This window comes from Nematolebias whitei, chromosome 7 (genome assembly GCF_014905685.2).
Source record: "Nematolebias whitei isolate Nwh7 chromosome 7, NemWhi1, whole genome shotgun sequence".
NCBI classification, from domain to species: domain Eukaryota; kingdom Metazoa; phylum Chordata; class Actinopteri; order Cyprinodontiformes; family Rivulidae; genus Nematolebias; species Nematolebias whitei.
In genome coordinates, this window is record NC_056504.1 from 41,966,902 (window position 1) to 41,986,580 (window position 19,679).

Genomic DNA, 19,679 nt, shown 5'->3' on the forward strand with positions numbered 1-19,679 from the left:
CATGTGGTTGTTTATTTTCATCCATCCATCTTTACACACTTCTTCCTTTTCGGATCATGGGGGTCAGTGGTGCCCATGCATGTCCTGCAGTCACTGTGAGAGGCGGGGGACACCCTGGACAGGTCTCCAGTCCATCACAGGGACACAGAGACAAACGAGACATACAACCATTCACTCTCTCACTCACACCTAGAGACAATTTGTTTACCAATCAGTCTAACATGCACGTTTTTGGTCTGTGGGAGGAAAGAGGAGTACTTGGAGAAAACCCATGCAAGCACAGAGAGAAAATGCAAACTCCACCGAAAGGCCCCCGACAGGGATTCAATCCAGCGACCTTCTCACTAAGAGGCAGAAGCTCTATCAACTGCAACACCAAGTAGTTTATTTTATTTTATTATATTTTATTCATTTATTTATTTATTTTTGCAGAAAAATATAATAGTGTTGTGAAGTATGACGTGATTTAACCATTTTTGTTATTGAAAAAGGTCTTCACTCCAAGAAACCCATTATAAAACTTCATACAATGCTTAGAAATTGTTTGTGGTTAGAGTACTTGTTCTCCATTGCAAGAGTTGGGGGTTCGATTCCACCAGAAGTCACATGCAGAAGTGTTCCTGGGCAAGACACAATGAACCCCTCATTGCGTCAGCTGTGTGTCCCATGGGCATATGAATGTGATTTAAAAGCACTCTTTATAGATATAGTAGGGTGCTGTGGGTAAATGAGGGCACAGATCGTAGTGTTAAGTGCTTTGAGTATATTGATAAGATAGAAAAGCACTGTATTAGTGCAGTCCATTTACCATTTATCATACGTCTGACCATTTGCAGTTCATACTAGTAATTATTGAATAGGTTTACACTAAAAAATAAAATGAAATACTTGCAGTTTCTTCAAAAAGCAAAACAACAAAACACTTTTATTTTAAAGCAAAACATATATTTAATATCTTGACTCACCCCTCATTTTATTGGAGCTTTATTTTCCTGTAATCTTTTTTTTTTTTAATCAAAATCAGTGGTTTTCAAAGCTTTCTCTCAATGTATTTTTCTGTTTATTCTGATCTAATTATTTCAGGTCACTAAACTCTACCTATTCATGGTAAGCTGAACATAAACTCAAGAAATGGGACTCAACTTGGAAAAACAATTTAATTTGTGTATTATGGGATAATATCATTCATTTAGAGACATAAGTTATGCTTGTTTCTTTTGATGCATTTGGAGGTAAAAGCACAAATGTGCAGCATTTGTCAGGCATCAAATAGCTTCATGACATTAACAAGGTGATTTGCAAAAAATTTTAGGCCAATGTTTAGGCCTAGATGGATCAGCTGAAGGATGATGCATCTCTCTGTTATATTGGTTATTTTTCTTATTCTCAAAGCAACAAGTTCAAACACTGCTCATCTTAGGAATGCTACTGTATATATATATATATATATATATATATTTTTTTTTTTTTTTTGCTTGTTCTATTTCCTCTTCTTTTTTGTAATAAACTGTTTGACTTTTTTCAAAGATGCAACAGGAAAGATTGTGGAAAATCGTTATTTTGTCAGGCTTCTATGTACCTTAAAGATACAAATGAATAAATGAGAAATAAAAAGGATCAAAACCAAACACTTTAATGAAGCTGACTAAAAACGGAAAATAAATCTAATTTAACTTTAAGAGCAAACACAAGAATACAAACCCTGGCTTCTTTGAAATAAAATTTAAAAGAATCAAGGAGGATTTGAAGACTTGTACACAGCCTACCTGTTAGGTAAAGCTATTACACTACTTAAACGTCCAGCCTTTTTCTTTTAAAAAAACTAACTTGCACATTTCATTTTCCAAAATGCATATAATTCTTAATAAAAAAGAGGGTCCAAGTTTAATTATTGATTAATTTTTAAACTGTTTGACAACAAGTTGCCAAAGCAGAGATATCAGAATCTACCGATCAAGTTTTGTAGTTGAAAACTACGACACCCACAAATCTTTGCGCTTCCACGGGGGGCGGATCTTCTTCTGGATTGGTCAGCGAGATCTTTCAAAAACTGTGCGCGCAGTTCAGTTGGATAATGGTACACAGACACGTTCGGCAGTGAGTACTTCTGAAACATTTATTTTGAACAGAAAGTACCCAGGTTTTCTGCTGTAAAGTGTTTTTTCAAGAAAACGTCGAGCGCTTTATTTGAGTGCTAGCTAACGGTCTTGGTAAAAAAAAAAGAGAAAAGTTCAACTGTTAGCTTAAAAACCGGTTATTAACCGCGGTTGACTTATCGCAAACACCCATGTTAGCTCATTTTTATTCAAATTAAAGTTTGGCCTAATTTAATTAAAGTATCATTTGCAGGTTTCGACATGAAATGCTTGAAAGTGGACGAATACATCAAGCGGACCTCTTCTGTTGAAGAAACGGGGCTTTTATACGAAGAATTGAAGGTTAGCACAAAAGCAGTGTTTCAATGTGTTGCTGGAAAACAGCTGATTGAAAGTTTTATCTTTAAAATGTCATTAACTGCCTTAACCCTTGTAGGGTTTTAATTTTTTGTTTGTTTGTTAAACAGCCAGTGGGTCTGGTGTGACCTGCGAATTTTGGTGTTTCAAATTCCACTCAGTCAAACAATTTTACAAAAATACTTGCAGATGTTTACTTTACCCCCTTTACAAACAATCTAATCAGCATATATGATTAAAAGTTGCCCTTAATGTTGTTAGGTTACTTTTTTTATGTATGTATGTTTTATGTAAGAACTTCTTGGGGTTTTGGGGTCTGGTTTTATAATTGTGTATATATACAGTATATATATTTTTTGTTTCTTGATATCATTCTCACAAAGGTCAGTTTCATCTTTAGAAGATCCTGTTATGTGAGGTTAAAAAAAAGTGTTGTATATAATGTGTCCACTTAGCCCTTGAGTCATGTATACTGGACATGCTCATACTGTATATTTTTTTAACATTTTTTTGTGCCACTGAAACCAAAATGTCTATTTTTCAGAAATATGTAAAAAGTAAACCTGGACTCCAGGGTCGCACACTGTGTGACAGGGTCATCAGAGCCTGCAACCATCAACTTGGAGGTGGATCATGTCCCCTTGATCACATCAGTGTGTTGGTAAAGCTGGTTGAGCTTTCTCTTCGTGGCTATGATCTTTCTGCAGAACTTGCAGCTCAAAGCAGTCCGTTATACATGGAAAAGATAATTTTCCATATTGTCAAGAAGCTAAGCTCCCTAGAGGTCCACACTCTTTGCAGCCATGTTGCTGCATTGCTTTACAACAGGCTTTCCGCAGTGAAGCAGGTATGTACACATAAAGGTCCTTGTGTATGTTAGCAGCAATGTATTCAACAAGCATGCAGTTTTGTTTTTGTGATCTTTAATGTTTTTGCAATATTTCTAGGTTCAAGAGGATTACTTTGCTTTTGTGCGGAGCTGCTTCTCTGTGCTTTGGAGTGGACTATCTGCTGCCAAAGACAAAAAAATACTGAATCCTCAGCTCAAACTGCACTGCCGGATACAAGCTTTGAGCTTCGTCTTGTTGCTGGACACAGAAAATGCAGTTTCCACTTTTTCTAAAGCTTCAATATACACAGAGGATGCCATCACTGAATTTGAAAATGGATGTGAGACTGTGACCAAGGAGGATGCTTCTTTTCTTTTCCAGGAAATGCAGACACTTTTTAAAAGATGTTTTTCTGGTGAGCAAAGCTGTAAGAGGGAGGCCTTCAAGCATGAAACATCAAGTTTTTATGTGTTTTCTGAGATGGTGCTGCTTACAGTCAAGACTGTTTGTAAGGCTAGCTTCCACAGTCTAGCCTTTACCTTCTTGAATGATATGGAGAGCAAGATCTTGGACTGGGTTGGCCCTCAGTGTATACCGCTGGTGCTAGGCAAATGGGGAGTAAAAATTCATGCAGCGTTAAAGGCTGACAAAGAGAGTGGTCAGGCTTTGACGGAATGTGCTCGGGCTTTGAGGTCGATCTCAGCTGATCTGGGTAACCAATGGTGTCACGCAATTCTTGAAGGCTGTAGTCTAGTGGTGTGGGCTGTTGAAAATGGACACAATAAGGGAGTGAGTGGACCAGAACTTCTAGCTGTGTTTTCATTTCTTGAGGAGTACCATGAATGGATAACAAAAATACGAAACAAGGTTAGTGGAACCCCCAAACCTGTTTAAACTATAACAAAAAACTACTTTTTAACTTAAGATTTTTCCCCTTCCCAGAATTCAACATGCCAGGCTGAGGACAGCCGTCTGCAGCATACTCTTTGTTCTAGTATTTACCAAGGTTTTGTATTTGCTTATGAAAGCATGCTTGCATCACAGGTGAGTAGATCTGGAGAGGACACGTTCCGTGATATTGATAAAGTAGATAAATGAACCTCACTGCTACAAAATGTTGTAACATTGCAGATTGTAATTAGTTTTAGATTTTAGTAGTGATGGTTGTGTATGGTTTTCAGCTGGAGAGCAGTGAGACTCTGGACAGAGTTCTGCTCTACTGCCGGGCCACAACTGGACTGTTGATGACAGAACTTCACAAGTTGTCTAACGAGAATCTGCTCAACAAATCAGGTGACCTCGTTGTATTTCATTAATGTCCACTGGCAGCATTAATGCTTTCAAAATGAATATAATCACATAATATTTAATTGTAATAAATGTTCTTCATTATGTACTTTAAAGTGATTGCTGTGAGCAACTTGGCTTGTGGCCTGTACAACAGACGCCTGTATGAGCAGGCCTTCACACTGGTTGAAATCCTCTGCAGGGATCTATGCAAGAATCGTCCCGTCTCACTGTCTGTTGATAGAGTAAGTTTGTCAAAAGAAATGTATTTCTTACACTTTCTTACTCGTCTGGATATGTATGGCCTTTGTGTGTGTGTGCGTGTATGTTATGAATGTATTTGTGTTTTTATTTATGTATGTTTATGTGTGTGTGTATATGAATATATATTTATATCTTGTGTATGTGTGTTCTGACTGAAGACACTCTGTTGTTGTCATCAGACTGTCATATAACAACAGAGTGTCTTCAGTCAGAGGCTTCTTCAGATCCGTTGTAAGACTGACCGCTACAAGAGATCCTTCCTGCCCACAACCATCAGCATCTAGAACAACTCTTTAATGCAACCAGGATGATGAGTTACAACATTTAATTTCCCTCTGGGATTACAAAAGGATTTTTGAATTGAATTGAATTTGTATATACATACTGTACATACATACATACATACATACACACACACAGGTTTTCCTAACCTCCGTCTTGTCGAAGCTCCAAAATTCAAGGTTTGAACTTGTGCTTTTGTGTAAAAAGTTTTTTCCCTGCAAAAAAAAGCTGAGAACTTGTTTACTGATTATTTTTTTTTTTACCGGTAGTTAAAAGCTTTGTGTGAAAAATGCTACACTAAAGAGCTCAAACCACACCAAGCAGCCGCCATTTTGAGAACTAAAGAAAGACGGCTCATGTCACGTCAAGAGGCCTCCCTCTCATTTTCTTAAAGAGATGCGCTGCTTGCTTCCTCACTATCCATCCTTCGATTCAAACAGTCTCATACTGCCATCCGGCGGCGGTCAAAAAAGTTATCACACACACACAAAAAAATAACTAACATTTCTTCTTAAAATTGACAATAATTACTAATTTTTGTCAAATTTCAAACAATATTATTGTTTATCACAATAATTTCTAAGACAATTAATTGCCCAGCAAAATTTGTTATCGTGACAGACCTACACACGATAAGTGTGTATAACACACTGTTAGGGATAGTCTATTTGTAAAATTTAGATTTAACTTGAAAACACCAGTAGAAAAAATATCTGCTATATTTTACAATATTTTGATGGGGGAAATTGTTTTTTTGTATTTCTGTTGTCTTGTGACTGACGTTGTTTATGTTGTGACCACCCAGTTAAGTCGCCCGTTCATGCTGGCTGTGCAAACTTCAAGACGAGCTGACAAGTTGGAACGAGCCCTGGAGTGGGTGATCCTGTGGCTGAAGGCTCTTGGGAACCAGGTCACAACTCAAATGGCTGAACCAGTCTTGCTTTGGGTGAAGACTAAGAGTGATGCAGCCCAAAATGACAATGAGGACATAAGACTCAGGTTCAAAGAAGAATGATTTAAGTGGCTTATTTTGAGTGTTAGGTTTTGTTTTTAAACCTTGATCAAAGCCAAGCTTAATTTTGTATGTCTTGCCATGTCTCGGAATAGGACATTACGGGACGGGTTTGGCTCTGATGTCCCTGAGGAGAGAGTAATGCTTTGCCTTTTGGAGGAAGAGTTGCATGCCTATAAGGAGTTGGCCAGAGACACAGCACAAGAGCGTTACAACACCCTCTGTGATCTGCTGGACATCTGCCATGAGGAGAGTTCTTACACTCATCTGCGTGCTGTCTACCTCTATGAAATGGCCCAAGTGGTGTGCTTCCAGGACTTTAGTGAACAAACTGACTGGTAATTGAACTTTTTTTTAACATTAACTTCTAATTAAATGTAATCTTCATATTTCATAATATGAGTGACCTCTTTAAAAAGTTGATTGATTGATTTCAGTTTGTTGCCAGAGCAGCAAAACGAAGGTTTGACTGAGATTCCAACGCTGCTGATGTCAACATTGTTTTTGTTTGTGTTGTGTCTACACAGCATGGCAATTGATTTTACCTACGAAGCTTTACGGCTTCTTGAAGAAGAACCAGAGACGTCGGAGAACGTTGACAAACTGAAGGATGACAAAGCACATGCTTTACTCTGGCTTTATATCTGCACTCTGGAGAAAAATCTCCAGAAGGTGACTTCTTTTTTATCTTATTCATCTGTTTTGATGGTTTGTTAGCTTTTTCTATCCTGCTTTGATTGAAATGTGTTTCTAATAATGTTGGGATTGTGTCATTTTGTTGTTTTCCTAGGCTATCGAGAGCGACAGAAAACAAAGAGAGATGTGTGTGAAGACACAGTGTGTGGCTAATCTTGTGGGCAACAATGATTTTGACTATGAAGACAAACGGAAGACACAGGACAGTAATTTGGTCTATGAAGGCCTTCAGTTTAACCTGGCAGCAGAAAACAGTAGGAACCCTTTTTATTTGATTATTCTGCATATATCTGATTTGTTGACATTTACATATATAACTATCTGTAGTTTACATTCAGAAAGCACCTGTGCTTTTGGATGGTTAACCTGTTTAAACATACAGTTGTCTTGTTTGTGTCTTTGTCTCCAGAGTTGTGTGAGCCTTTGGAAAGAGCTCTGAATGAATGGGCTGCTCTCTTTAAGAATCAAGCCCTGCCTTCTGTCAGGAACGCTAAGCAAACTTGCAACTCCATTTCTGTGGCTGCAGCTCTCTTCAGTCTTGTGGGAAAGGTGACGACACAAAATGTGTTAAAGTATTCTGCGTGGTTGTTTGGTTTGGTTTTAGTCCTCCTTTATGCTCCAAAATATTTTAAACCCCTTTATTGCAGATGAGGCTGCTACATTACACAACCAACTTTATTTTATTAATTTTCCTCAAAGAAATTTGGACAATGACTAAAAATCTGTCAGGTTGTACTAATATAATATTTCTGTGAGAAATATTGTATGTTGTGTTCTAGTGTAAAGCTAGACATTTTGTGGATATCTATCCTCTTGTTCTGTCTTTTGTAGCCTTTGAAGGCTTTAGAAGCTTACCAGCTCGGGATTCACTTTTCACGTGGGCTTGCTGATGTTCGGAGCTGTGCTAGCTCTCTCTGTCAGTCAGCCAGCATCCTCCTTGATTTGGGCACCCCAGAACTGGCTCTGGTAAGGCACTTAATAAGGATTAGTTTGAGTAAAAACACAGAGTCTGACTTTATATTGCTGCTTAAATGGGATTGTTTAAATTGCATAAATATCATTATTTAGGCTCAATTGGAAGAGGCAGAAAAAATCCTATCTTCAGATACCACAGATGATGGACCTTCATCTCTTTTCATGCTGGTGGTCTTATTGAAGGCTCAGTACTTCTACAGCATAGGACAGGTATGAAGCTATACATTGTTTAGGCTTGTAGCATTTCTTGCTTTCTTTTTTTTTTATTTACCTCAACTTTGTACGTTTCAGATTAGCTCTGGACTCCCTCTTCTATGTGGAGTTCTTACAAAAGTAAGTGAGCAGAAACAGTCAAAGAGCTGGTACCTGCTGCACGCTCGGGCTCTTCAGGTCTGCAGCTCCTATTTGAATCTGGACGCAGCTCAACTGCCTCAAGTCCAGCGAAGCCTCATCACACAACACGGTGAGCAAGAAAATTTGCAACACCTAATGTTTTTATATTGTGTGCGAGTCTACAGTAGGTAAAATCGTGTTTTGTATATTTCAGGTACAAAGACCCCAGATTCTGCCCTTTACCAGAGTTTGAAGCTTCTCTGCAGCTTGCTGGTCACTTTAGTGGGAAGGGGCCTTTATGGGAATCATAGCAATGGCTCAGATGTGCGCTTTATACACCACGGTATGGTTGTCTTGCTTTCTAAAACTGAACCGCTGCTTGTTTTTTGGTGCTTTTTCTCTAATGTGCATCTCACACTCTTTCGATCTGTGAGTAGGTGACAACCTGGTGCTGAAGTGGCAGTTGCTCTCAGAGCTGCTGAAGTGTTCTGTAAAGATGGTGGCTGTGCGGAGAAGTTGTGGCATCATCAATGACGCCAGGCTTCAGTGCCTCGAAGCCCTAAAACTAGCCATCAAGCTCCAGGCGCTAAGCCAGTATGTACATGTACACGCTAAGATGTCATTAAAGAGGCAGGCACCACAAATATGTTAGAATAATCTGTTTTTCCCAGTTGTTTCATTTAATTTTACACATTGCAATAAATGGTACTGGTATTACTGGTAAATCTCATTTAGGATTTGTTGACAATAAAACAGTTTTGTATTCTGTCTCATGCTGAAAAGAGTACAGCTGAAATTAAACACAGCTCACATATTTACTTCAAGAATAACTGTAAACATTGTGATAAGCGCTTGTATTTATTTATTTTGTTCTAGATGTGCAGAACTACTGGTGATTAAAGCAGAGTTGGAGCTGATGCAGGGGGAGAGAGAGGAGAGTAGAAGTGACTTGAACATTGTCAGAAATCTTCTGGAGAACAGCACAGGTCTGTGAATGCACATATACATCATTTAGATTTTAACGTGATAAATTGTGACGTTGAGTTACAATCAACTTTTTATTTTTAAATAGTTGCATGTAAAATGTGTTTTAAAAACATTTTGATTCATACTTAATAATCCAGGTAGAAAAATCCGACAAAGTTAAGTCAAATCCTCTGGACGGATTCTTTTTTGCTGAAACGTTTCGTCTTTCATCCAAAAAACCTTCCATCAGTCCGAGGAGCCACAACAAACTCTGTTTTTTAAACAGCACCTTCACATAGTGGGTCAGCCACTTTGATGGTGCTCAGGTGGTTTCTGTAGTCCCCCCTCTCCCCCACCGACTCGTTTGAGGCAGTCGTGGCCAAAGTGGTTCAAAATCTGAGCACCATCAAACTGGTTGACCCACTATGTGAAGGTGTTTGACTGAATTTGTTGTGGCTCCTCAGACTGATGAAGTCTTTTGGATGAAAGACGAAACGTTTCAACAAAAAGAAACCATCCAGAAAACATGTCTTTACTTTGCTGGATGTGTTAAATACTTTTTTTTCCCATTTGTACCTTGATGCATCATCCATTTCTGAAAATAGGATTTGAATTAAGAATTTAATTTGTTTTGATTTGTCCTGTTTTAAGTTTTGAAATGATTGTGTCACTGTGACATTCCTAGAGTTATTACAAAAAGGCAGTTTTGTGCTTTTGGTTTCTCTGTCAGATTTTTCTGATCAGGTTCAGAGAGCAGATCTGAAAATAAAACCAAGAAAAGGTCGTCCAGCTCAGAAAGCTCATTCTCCCCTTCCAACCATGGAAGATGATCTGAAGGACATTCTGAGCACCAGGTGGATTCCCCAAGAACCTGTAATGAAGGATGTGTCCAGCTCCCCACCACTAAAAGCTCTGCCTCACCGCTTGCTGTCCTCCCTGACCCATGAACCCGACTGTCCATTTTCCTGCTGCTCTGAGCCCTGCTTGGCTCGCGCCACTGCTCGCTGGGCAGCCGCACAGGCTGATCTGGTTCATCTGGATCCATGTGATCTCAATGTCAGTCCCACGCTTCATAGGGCAACTTTATTACGCTGCAAACGAGTTACCATGAGGCTTGAAGAAAAATTGGCCACGCTGTTCCCTCCCTGTAACCCTGGCAGGAAGATCTCTAAACCCTCCCTGATGCAGGATGTGGTGGGTCGTGTGTACTTGAGCATGGCTATGTCTGGGCTGCAAACAAAGTCCAATAAGTTCTGTAGTATCTGGAAAATACTTGAAGCTGGTTTAGCTTATGTAGATTCCACCTCCTCTCCTGTCTTAAGGCCTGTAAAAGCAGGCCTCATGGCAACCAAAGCCATTGCATCTCTGATTATGTTGGCAGCCAAAAACAGCTGCAGCCCTGAGGAGCTCTATTCAAATGTTTGGACTTGGAACGCACCAAAGGAGTATAAAGACACCAAATCAAAACAAGAATCTGTCCCTCCCTCATCCATGCATACAAAGACCAAAGAGTCAACTAAAAACGCTGATATTCCTGACCAAAGAAAGGAGACAAAGAAAGTCAAGCCTGTCGTACCTAAAATTCAAGTTGCCAGTGCCCCAACCAAAGAAAAAGGTCTGGTTCCCATGACGCCAGTTATGACAAAGTCCAAATCCTCTCGTGGAGAGCTTGGCATATTTAGCTTCAACACCGTGGTCCCTACTTTGGCTTTCACACCTGTTCAGAAGGTGAAGTGTCCTGCTTCAGCACAGAAAGCATCAAGGACTGCCTCTAAGCTTCAATTTCACGTGTATGAAGAGGTGTCGTCATCAGATCAAGACCAAATCCAAACTGTGCCTGCAGCCCCTCGACGGACAAAGAAGTCACGCTTCAAGGTAAGCAGAACGGCGTTTTGATTGGGGGGAGGGAGTTCAGTCAAGAACATTGTCAGAAACTTAGAGGTTTACACAATGTCTTAATGTTTACCACAGGTGGAATTCAGTGATGAAAGTGACTCGGAGACCTTCCATCCCGAGCTGAAAGTCATGGCAGAAGTGCCTAAAAAGCAAACTACTCGAAGAAATTACCGTAACGTCAAAACGGCTGCAGATCCACCTGCAGAGAAGACTCCGCTCAAGAGGCAAACCAGGGGGAAAAAGAAGACCTCGGCTTCTCGTGCTACCACTTCTGAGGATGATGAGACTTTGACCTGTCAGCCTGCATCTACTAGAAGACTTAGAACCAGAAAACCTCAACCCAAGACTGAGGAAACACTGGAGGAGCCCGACACAATGAGGACCATCGTGGAGGAAACTAATGAAGTCCTAAACATAAGCACAGAACAGCTAAGAACATCAGACACTGAAGCTGGAGAGAATCCAGCTTCATGTAAAGGTATGAGTGCACGTTTCCAACATTTTTAAAACCGAGTTAGAAACTAAAACTTTTTTTACCTGTGCTTTTTAATATGCACAGTTATCGAATTGTGGTCCTTCCAATCTAACCGATTGTCTCTTGTTTGTTTAGACATCGACTTCGAGGTGCTAAGACGAGATATGTGCTGTGATTTAGAAAGAGACGAGCTGTTTGAAATGAGGAGCAAACGTCCTCAGACAGACGATCTACAAACCCACATTTCTCATTCAGAGAGCAAGCCAGGTATTGTAAAATTGGATAAAGTGAATTATGGATTAATAAATACCCTTATTCTTAACAGTTTTCCAACTCACTTTTAATAGGTTACGGAAATTGGAAAAAAAATGTCGCAATCCAAATATTTTTAACTAGAACGTTCCTGGAAAAACTTTGATGGGGACTGCCACATTGTGGCCATTTTAAAAAATTGATTTGACAGTACTGTGTTGTGGGAGGAGGGGATGTGTTGTGGTTTGCTCTCAGCTACCATCACACCAAATTTCATCTCAACATGGCAAAAAGTCAATGAGTTAGTCATTTTTTATTTTAAGTTATGGTGGCCATCTTTGAATTTTTTTATTTGAATTCAGAATGTGTTTATCATCTCTCAGCTACCACCACACCAAATTTCAGCTCAATATCTTACCATAAATAGCAGAGTTATCATATTTTTTTCCTTTTTGGCTAAGGTGGCCATCTTGGATAATTGATTTACATCGGGAATGTATAACAATTCGCTATCAGCTACAACCATACCAAATTTCAGCTCAATATCTCAAAGAATGACCGAGTTATAGACAATTTTGTGTTTTTCTGAGGTAGCTGTGGCAGCCATCTTGATCCAAAATGACGCCAAACGTTAATCGGTGTTTTGTTCAGGGACTTCTTCACTCTCGGTCATGTGACCTCACTGTGGAAGTTGGAGGCTGTGAAGAGTTCTGTCAGTGTTTATCAATGAGAAAAATGGCATCTTAGCAAACTGTCGCCATGGTAACTCGAAATGCCAATAAAAGTAATAACACACATCACGGTGCCAAGTCGGTTGTTTTGATATAACATTTGTGGGGGTGCACATTGCGGTTCGAGTCTCATTAAAGTTGATAGAAGAGCAAGACCCCTTTCAGGTGGATAATAATAGGTGGCTGCCTAAATAGGAAGTCCACAATGAAACACTACTAATCTTTTGTTATATTTAGGACTTCTTTCCTTTTTTTTTTTAAGACGATCTTTCACTGGAGGATGTTCAGTCTCTGCTCCACTCAGCTCTGCTGACTCTTCAGCACTTCCCCTGTCCCACCATCTATCCGACCTTCTGTGCTCTTCTTGCCTTGACGACGGGACAGCGCGACCCCATAAGTACAGCGATGTTTCACGCAGAGTCTTTGGGAGTCACAAGTCGTCATCACACAATCCGACATTTAAGCAGCGCTCTCCAGTAAACACATTTCACATACAGTATCATCCGTCTTTTATATCTACCCTGTCTTTTCTCTATTATATTACAAACATCTGTTCATTCAGATTTAGCATTTGTGTTTGAATTAGTTCTAGTTTTGTTCTGTTTTCTGTCATTCTGTTAGAAAGCTGAAAAAGGCATCCGGTGATCTAGGAGACAAAATGGATGCTCTGAGTCTCAACGAGCTCAGCGGCACCTCTGCTGAACAGAGGTTGTCTCAGATGGAGGACATCTTTTCCTTCCCTACTGCAGACCCTTCCTCTTTCCCTGAGATTCAGTCCCAAGAGTTTCTCCAACAAATTCAACACCTTCCTCCAGGTAGAAGTTTTTCTTTCTCTTGTTCTTTTTTAAAAAGTTTTTTACACTTTTCCTAATCTTGGCGTGTTCTGAGTTTATTAATTTGTTTAGTGTTGCTGTACCTACATCTTGTGAGACACATTTTATTTTTGTAACATATTTGGTCTTGAATGCTTGTGCTTTAACAAAATCAAAGGTTTATTACTGGTAGTTGTGTGAATGTTTATGAAGCATTCGCACTATAGTGATCCGTTTTTCTTCCGTGCGTTTTTCGGTGCGATTCTCGTCCCACAGTTTTCAAACGATTTCAACAAATCATATCAAAATATTCGGCTCTTTTAGGACGATCCTGCTTTTATTTGTGAGTTCATTATTTTTAAAAGTATTTCTTTTGTTGCCCTTTCTTACTCAAAATCTTGACAAATAAGTCTAAAAATAATTAAAACTAGGTTTCTTTTTTCTCTCTCTCGTTTTATTCTCATGTGCAGGAGTGACCGTGTGTTTGATGTCTGTGCTTGGAGTAAAACCGGGGAAGATGGGGGAAAGTGTTTTACTGTCACGTCTTGAAAAGGATTGTCCGCCCGTCACTGTTCATATCTCCACAGCGAGACAGCAGGTTGGTGTCATCAAATGTCTCTGGTTTTATGTTTTTTATATATATATATATATATATAATTTAGATGTTTTAAACCAGTAAACATTGTTCAAGATTTAATTTAAAGGGAACTTTAGCAACATAGAAACATTGTTGATATATAGACTTTCTAAAAGAGAAACAAACGTCTACCGAAACTGCAAAAAGATCCATCTTGCTTATAGTAATGGGCTTTTTTATTCCATCATGCAACATAATGCAACAGTGCAATCTTTTCTTGGTGTGTTTTCTTCTATTATAGATGGTGTCGTGCAACTATCATTAACTTGTGAAACAATTAACCATTTTTATTTAATAAGATTTCAAATGCATATCTTTAGTTTTAGGAAATGCAATGAAGGTATCTGGACAGTTCCTTTTTTTTTTTTTTTTCCTTGCTGAGACATTTTGTCCTTCATCCAAAGGACTTCTTCAATCTGAGGAGCTACCAAATAAAGCTGATTCCCACAAACAGCATACTCCATAGTGGGGAAATAAACAGTTTTCTGGTGCTAAGATGGCCTCCGGGGTCTGCCCTCTCCTCTGTCAACTCCTCTGAGACGGTCATGCCAAAGTGGTTCAAAACACCAAAGTTCATGCTCAATACCTGCTTTATACCTGGATTATTGAGCATGAACTTTGTGTGCAGATGGCTTCTTCAGCTATTATTAACAAAAAGCTAAAGACTGTCCAAAGGATTTGTTTGTATGTGATTTTGTGTCTGCGCTAAATAAAATGATAAAGCAGCAAGATTTAGAGGTGAAGTGATGTCGTGGCTGATCCGATCTTTGACCGACTGTAAGTTTTAAACTCCTGTCAGACTAAAATGTTCATCTGTATGGCCTTAAGTTCAGCTCTGCCCTTCAAACCACAACCAACCAACCAACTAAATTTGTACAGACTTGGTTTGTTTGTTTTTGTTTTTTCAATTATTTGAGATGTTGACTTTCTTCCTGTGTCGTGCAGCACAACATCAGATGTTTGGTGCAGGAGATGGATAACATCCTGGCAGAACAAAAGGTTGTGAGCTGCGTGGCCGAGAGGGCAAAGTGGTGGGAGGGTCGGCGAGCTCTTGACCTTCGAGTTCAGGTGATTAACAGAACACTTGCAGTCAGTTACAGTTTACATACAAACAAAACAAGCAGTTTTTATTTTGCTTGAGAAAGACCATTGAAATGAGGTGAAACGTTTATATTTTTTTTACAGCAACTGCTGAAAGAAATGGAGGATTTACTTGGCTGCTGGAAGAGCCTCCTTTCCCCACTTTCAGCAGATCCGGCGCTCTCCAGGCAGGCCCAGGAACTTTGTATGGCCTTGTCTTCAAGAGGAGTGACGGTGGATGATCAGACGCTGAAAGTACGTTGGATCTTTTGGTACGATCTTCTGATCTCCAGGACAGAAACCACTAAAATCTGTGGTTTGTCTTTTCAGGTTGTGCTGTCTGCATCTCGCATGCTTTCTGATGAAGATCTCAAAAGATTTGCATTTGGTCTTTCTCCACTGTGGGACCTCGAGTGTGATCAACTTCTCCATGCAGCAGTTTCCAAGATCTCTGAGAGGAATGAGAATCAGAGTCATGTGGTTCTAATTCTAGATAAGGTTGGTTTATTTCTTTTTATGAACTTGACAAAGGCGGGACGTATTACGATAGTTTCTGTCCGTACTTTGAACTTTCTCTTGTCCTGCCCATGACTTCTGATCTGCTGAAGATAATTTATTGAAACTTCATACACATGCATCATCAAAGGCAGTGTCAGATACACTTTTTATCAGCCCAGCTCCAAGGTCAAGGTCACAAATCATGTTTAAAAGTTATACACGCTCTTTTCTTGTCTGGACCATTGCTACAGATTGTTGTAAACTAGTTGGACGTATAATATGCAGTACTTGTTGAAATTGTAATAAGTGAAATTTTCATTTTATTTGCTCATCAATCTGTCTGATGTTTGCAGTTCCTTCAAAAGCTGCCATGGGAGAGCGTCTCTGTCCTGAAGTCCTGCTCTGTTAGTCGAATGCCTTCTTTACATTCACTGCTTGGTCTGAGCTTCCAGAAAGAGGTGCGGTTCAACACTATGCTCTACAATTGTCAGTTTGATTGGTGGTTCTGATTTAAGTTTGTGTTTATAAACCTTTTAGATGGACTCTCAGTCCATCCTGAGACAAGGTGTGAACGCGAGCAAAGTCTTCTACGTCCTGGATCCTGATGCCAATTTAAAAAACGCTCAGGATCGATTCAAGGAGTGGTTTAGCAGGTGGGGCTAATATAAATTGATTTACCTTTTGTGTGTATTTTAATTGCTCATTTTTCCTCTCTTCACTGAATTTATTTATTTTTGTTATAGTAGACCGGACTGGCAGGGTGTGTGTGGAGTTACTCCTGACCCGAGTCAGCTAGAAGAAGCTGTTGCAACCAAGGATTTATACATGTGAGTTGCAATATTTTCTGTAAACAAACTGTGGAGGGAAAAACACCTTTTTTGCAATTTTCACATTGTTAGTTTTCTACTTTCACCCTCAGAACCTGAACTAAAACTCCTGCCAGAGGCAGAAACGATACATTTAATGCTTGTTATCTTCATCTTTGACCAATTTCAAAGAGTTTTGACAACAAAGGAACATTTCAGAAATACAGTAGCTATCAAATGTTTTTTATAAATTGGTCATTCATTTTTGAAGCAGTATGTTTATTTACCGTACTTGCTGCCGTACACGTCGCGCTGCCATAAGTCGCATCAGTCCAAAAATGTCTAATAAAGTGGAAAAAAACATAAATACGTTGCTTCGCCGGATAAGTTGCATCTATTATAAATCATCGCTGATCATCATCATCATCGTGTTTGTTACGCGTCACCGCTGACAACCCAGAAATGTGGGCCAATGTGCCAAAAATCGATTGGCTGCCAAATGACGGCCGTGGGAGCGTGCACGGGAGGACTTTTAACAAGAACTAACAAGTTTAACACTTACAATTATTTGTTTGCTCGACATTATAGCAAAAGTGTGTCTCAGTTGAACTTTTCCTTAATAAATGCACCTTAATGGTCAAATCAGCTGCGTTTCACTTGAGCGGCGCGGAGGAATTCAGCTGATTTGACGTTTGCTCCAGGAGTTCCGGAGCGAGACGAAGGTGGCTCCTTATGGCAAGCCAAATGTCTCATTAATAGCCACTAATGAGACACTTGACTTGTCATATTAGTCGAGGGCCCTCTAGTGGCTTAAAATGGTAGTGTTCAATATTTTCCATTTCGGAATGAATGAAATCGCCCGATTTCAGCCAAAAATTGGGTTATATGTGTGTGTGTGGGGGGGGGGTATTAGTCGCTTCGGTGTATATGTCACAGGACTTGCAAATTTATGCAAAAAGATGCAACTTATACAGTGAAAAATATGGTAAACTTTTCACTTCTAGTGCATTCATTTCATGTTGTGAGATATAAACTGTATTAATCAACCTGATGGACAGTCCAGTTAAATACCACACAAACTAGATGCTTCTTGTAACTCAAGTGGACGACCAATGCATCTGCTCACACAGACTCATGTTCGTGCTGCTGTTCGACGTAATGTTTTTATTCTATTAGTGCTTAGTGTATTATTTGGCTAATGTTTTTCTTAGTTCATATCTTTGATCTTATTACTATTTTTCTTTTACATTTTATTGTTGGATGTAACTGGGACACTGCGTACATAATCTCGTTCCACCACATGAGATGCGAAGGACAAATAAATCTCTCTGACTCTGAATAATTCCAGTTTCAGGCCAACATTATGGATGTTTATACACACACACACGTTCTTCTCCCCTCCTCTGTGTTTTAGTTATGTGGGACACGGAGCTGGTGCCAGATTCCTGAACAGCCAGTCAGTCCTCAAACAGCCGATGAGAGCAGCTTCACTGCTTTTCGGCTGCAGCAGCGCAGCTCTGGCTGTGAGAGGAAATCAGGAGGGACAAGGCATCGTTCTCAATTACCTCGTAGCTGGCTGGTGAGATATTTGTCTTCACACTTTCATCTACTCACATAGTTCATTTGGTCGTATGAATTAAGTTCTTTTAACAAAATGGTGGAAAATGTGTGGGCTTGGTCTTTGTTTTATTTGGAGTTCTGTGATGGCATTAAATTCAAAGCAGTCTGCTCCTCAGATATAGTGTTAAATTATATGAATGTTTCTGCTAACATCATTTTTATATATGAATGTTTCTTGTTTCTGTTCAGTGCTCTGAGATGACTTCTGTTGTGATTTGGTGCTATAAATAAACTGAACTGAACATATCAGATGATACTCCTAATGGAAACAGATAGGAAATAGTTTGCTGCTTTTGGTTTATTTAAAAAAATACTTTGGCATTTTGTTATTGATCCTTCTCTAACGGCCAAATTCCTTCATATCGAAGCAGCTCGTATGACCTTCAGATGCTGTTTGAACAGATGAAGTTTAAAGTTTCAGAGAAACTTTAGTCGCTCCATTTCTGACTGATTATGTCTAATTAGCACCTGCTTGTGTATTCAACATCTACACTACAAGAAAAAACAAGAAACAGCAGCATTTCTTTAAACAAAACTTGTTTTTCAGATCCAAGTAAACTAACTTTTAACTGTTTTTATTGTTTGGTATTTCCCGAGTCGTTCTTTTAACATGAGAAAAAAATCCTAAAGACCTTTAGGTGCTAACTCCAGTCTAAGAAAATCCGTTATTTTCACAGATCTGTGCCATAAATCCTTTTTGTTTGATTTTGCAGTCCCTTCATTTTGGGCAGTTTATGGGATGTAACGGATCGAGATATCGATCGCTTCACTAAAGCCCTGCTCGAGTCGTGGTTATCAGCTGGGCCTGGGGCTCCTCTCCTCGACCACATGGGTTCATCACGTCAGGCCACGCACCTTAAATACCTCATCGGAGCAGCACCTATTGTCTACGGCCTCCCAGTTCATCTGCAGTAGGACCAGAAGTCCACAGCTGCAAACACATTCTTCACTTTGATGCACAGCAGCATCAAGCTTAACTTGGAGAGAGCTCGTTGAAGGAGTTTTTTCATATTTAAACCAGAGGTTTTTTTTTGTTTGTTTTTGCTGTTAATAGTCTTTTGGTTTATTTCAAATCCTCAAACTTTTTTTAAAAAGTATTTTCTAGCTTCTTTTTTTTATATAAATGAGCTTTCACATGCAGTGTTTTCAGTACAAGAGCTCATATCTGCTGCACTTCTCTGGATAAAGCTGTTTACTGCTGACAGAAGTTCAGGTTTGACCTGTTTTTATTGATGCCTAAATTGTTATGAATGAAACCTTTTTCAGATTAAAGTGGAGTAACTTGATGTTTTAGAAATTTTTACAATAAATTCAAGTTTTCCCATGTCTGCGTTGAAAACATTTTATATAATAAAATGCCACGCTCACTATTCAGTTTATTTTTTCAGTTTGCATTTTTGACAAACTTTTTCTTTTTAACAAACTGATTTATAGAAATGAATAAAAGCATGAATTTACATTTCTGTTTGTTGATCTTTTGAAATAACTTTTTGCATTCCAACAATTTTCAGTCAGGTCATCTGGACAGTTTTTTTGTTGTTGTTTTTGTGCTGAAATGTTTCACCTTCCATCCAGAAGACTTCATCAGTCAAGGAAATGCACAACACAAAACTGATTCTTCCCCCCCAACAGCTTACTCCAAAGTGGAACAAACCAGTTATGTTGGTGCTAAGATGGTCTCTGTGGCACGCCCCCTCCTCTTGTGCTGGCCCTCTCCCTCGTCGACAGTCATGTCAAACTTGTTCAAAACAAACAAAGTCCATGCTCAATAATC

At 39.3% G+C, this 19,679-nt stretch overlaps 1 protein-coding gene across 1 annotated transcript; it reads left to right on the plus strand.

Annotated features, from left to right (window-relative positions):
- The first annotated feature begins 2,357 nt into the window (after window positions 1-2,357).
- Window positions 2,358-18,820, plus strand: espl1 (extra spindle pole bodies like 1, separase). The gene is made up of 31 exons (XM_037679593.1): window positions 2,358-2,438; window positions 2,998-3,300; window positions 3,401-4,150; window positions 4,226-4,327; window positions 4,465-4,576; window positions 4,688-4,815; window positions 5,922-6,115; window positions 6,224-6,466; window positions 6,656-6,800; window positions 6,919-7,078; window positions 7,234-7,373; window positions 7,656-7,790; window positions 7,893-8,009; window positions 8,091-8,262; window positions 8,347-8,475; window positions 8,570-8,750; window positions 9,009-9,118; window positions 9,829-10,973; window positions 11,070-11,472; window positions 11,605-11,736; window positions 12,715-12,928; window positions 13,074-13,267; window positions 13,735-13,862; window positions 14,847-14,969; window positions 15,087-15,236; window positions 15,312-15,479; window positions 15,833-15,937; window positions 16,017-16,132; window positions 16,223-16,306; window positions 17,700-17,864; window positions 18,619-18,820. The coding sequence occupies exons 1-31, from the start codon at window positions 2,358-2,360 to the stop codon at window positions 18,818-18,820; spliced, it is 6,531 nt and encodes a 2,176-aa protein (XP_037535521.1).
- Window positions 18,821-19,679: the final 859 nt, after the last annotated feature.

Bases quoted from the DNA above. Each gene is read 5' to 3' on its own strand.
- espl1 (XM_037679593.1), top strand. From the start codon at position 2,358: ATGAAATGCTTGAAAGTGGACGAATACATCAAGCGGACCTCTTCTGTT. The intron at 13,268-13,734 runs GTAGAAGTTTTT...TCTCATGTGCAG, and splicing joins AATTCAACACCTTCCTCCAG to GAGTGACCGTGTGTTTGATG. The intron at 15,480-15,832 runs GTTGGTTTATTT...TGATGTTTGCAG, and splicing joins TGGTTCTAATTCTAGATAAG to TTCCTTCAAAAGCTGCCATG.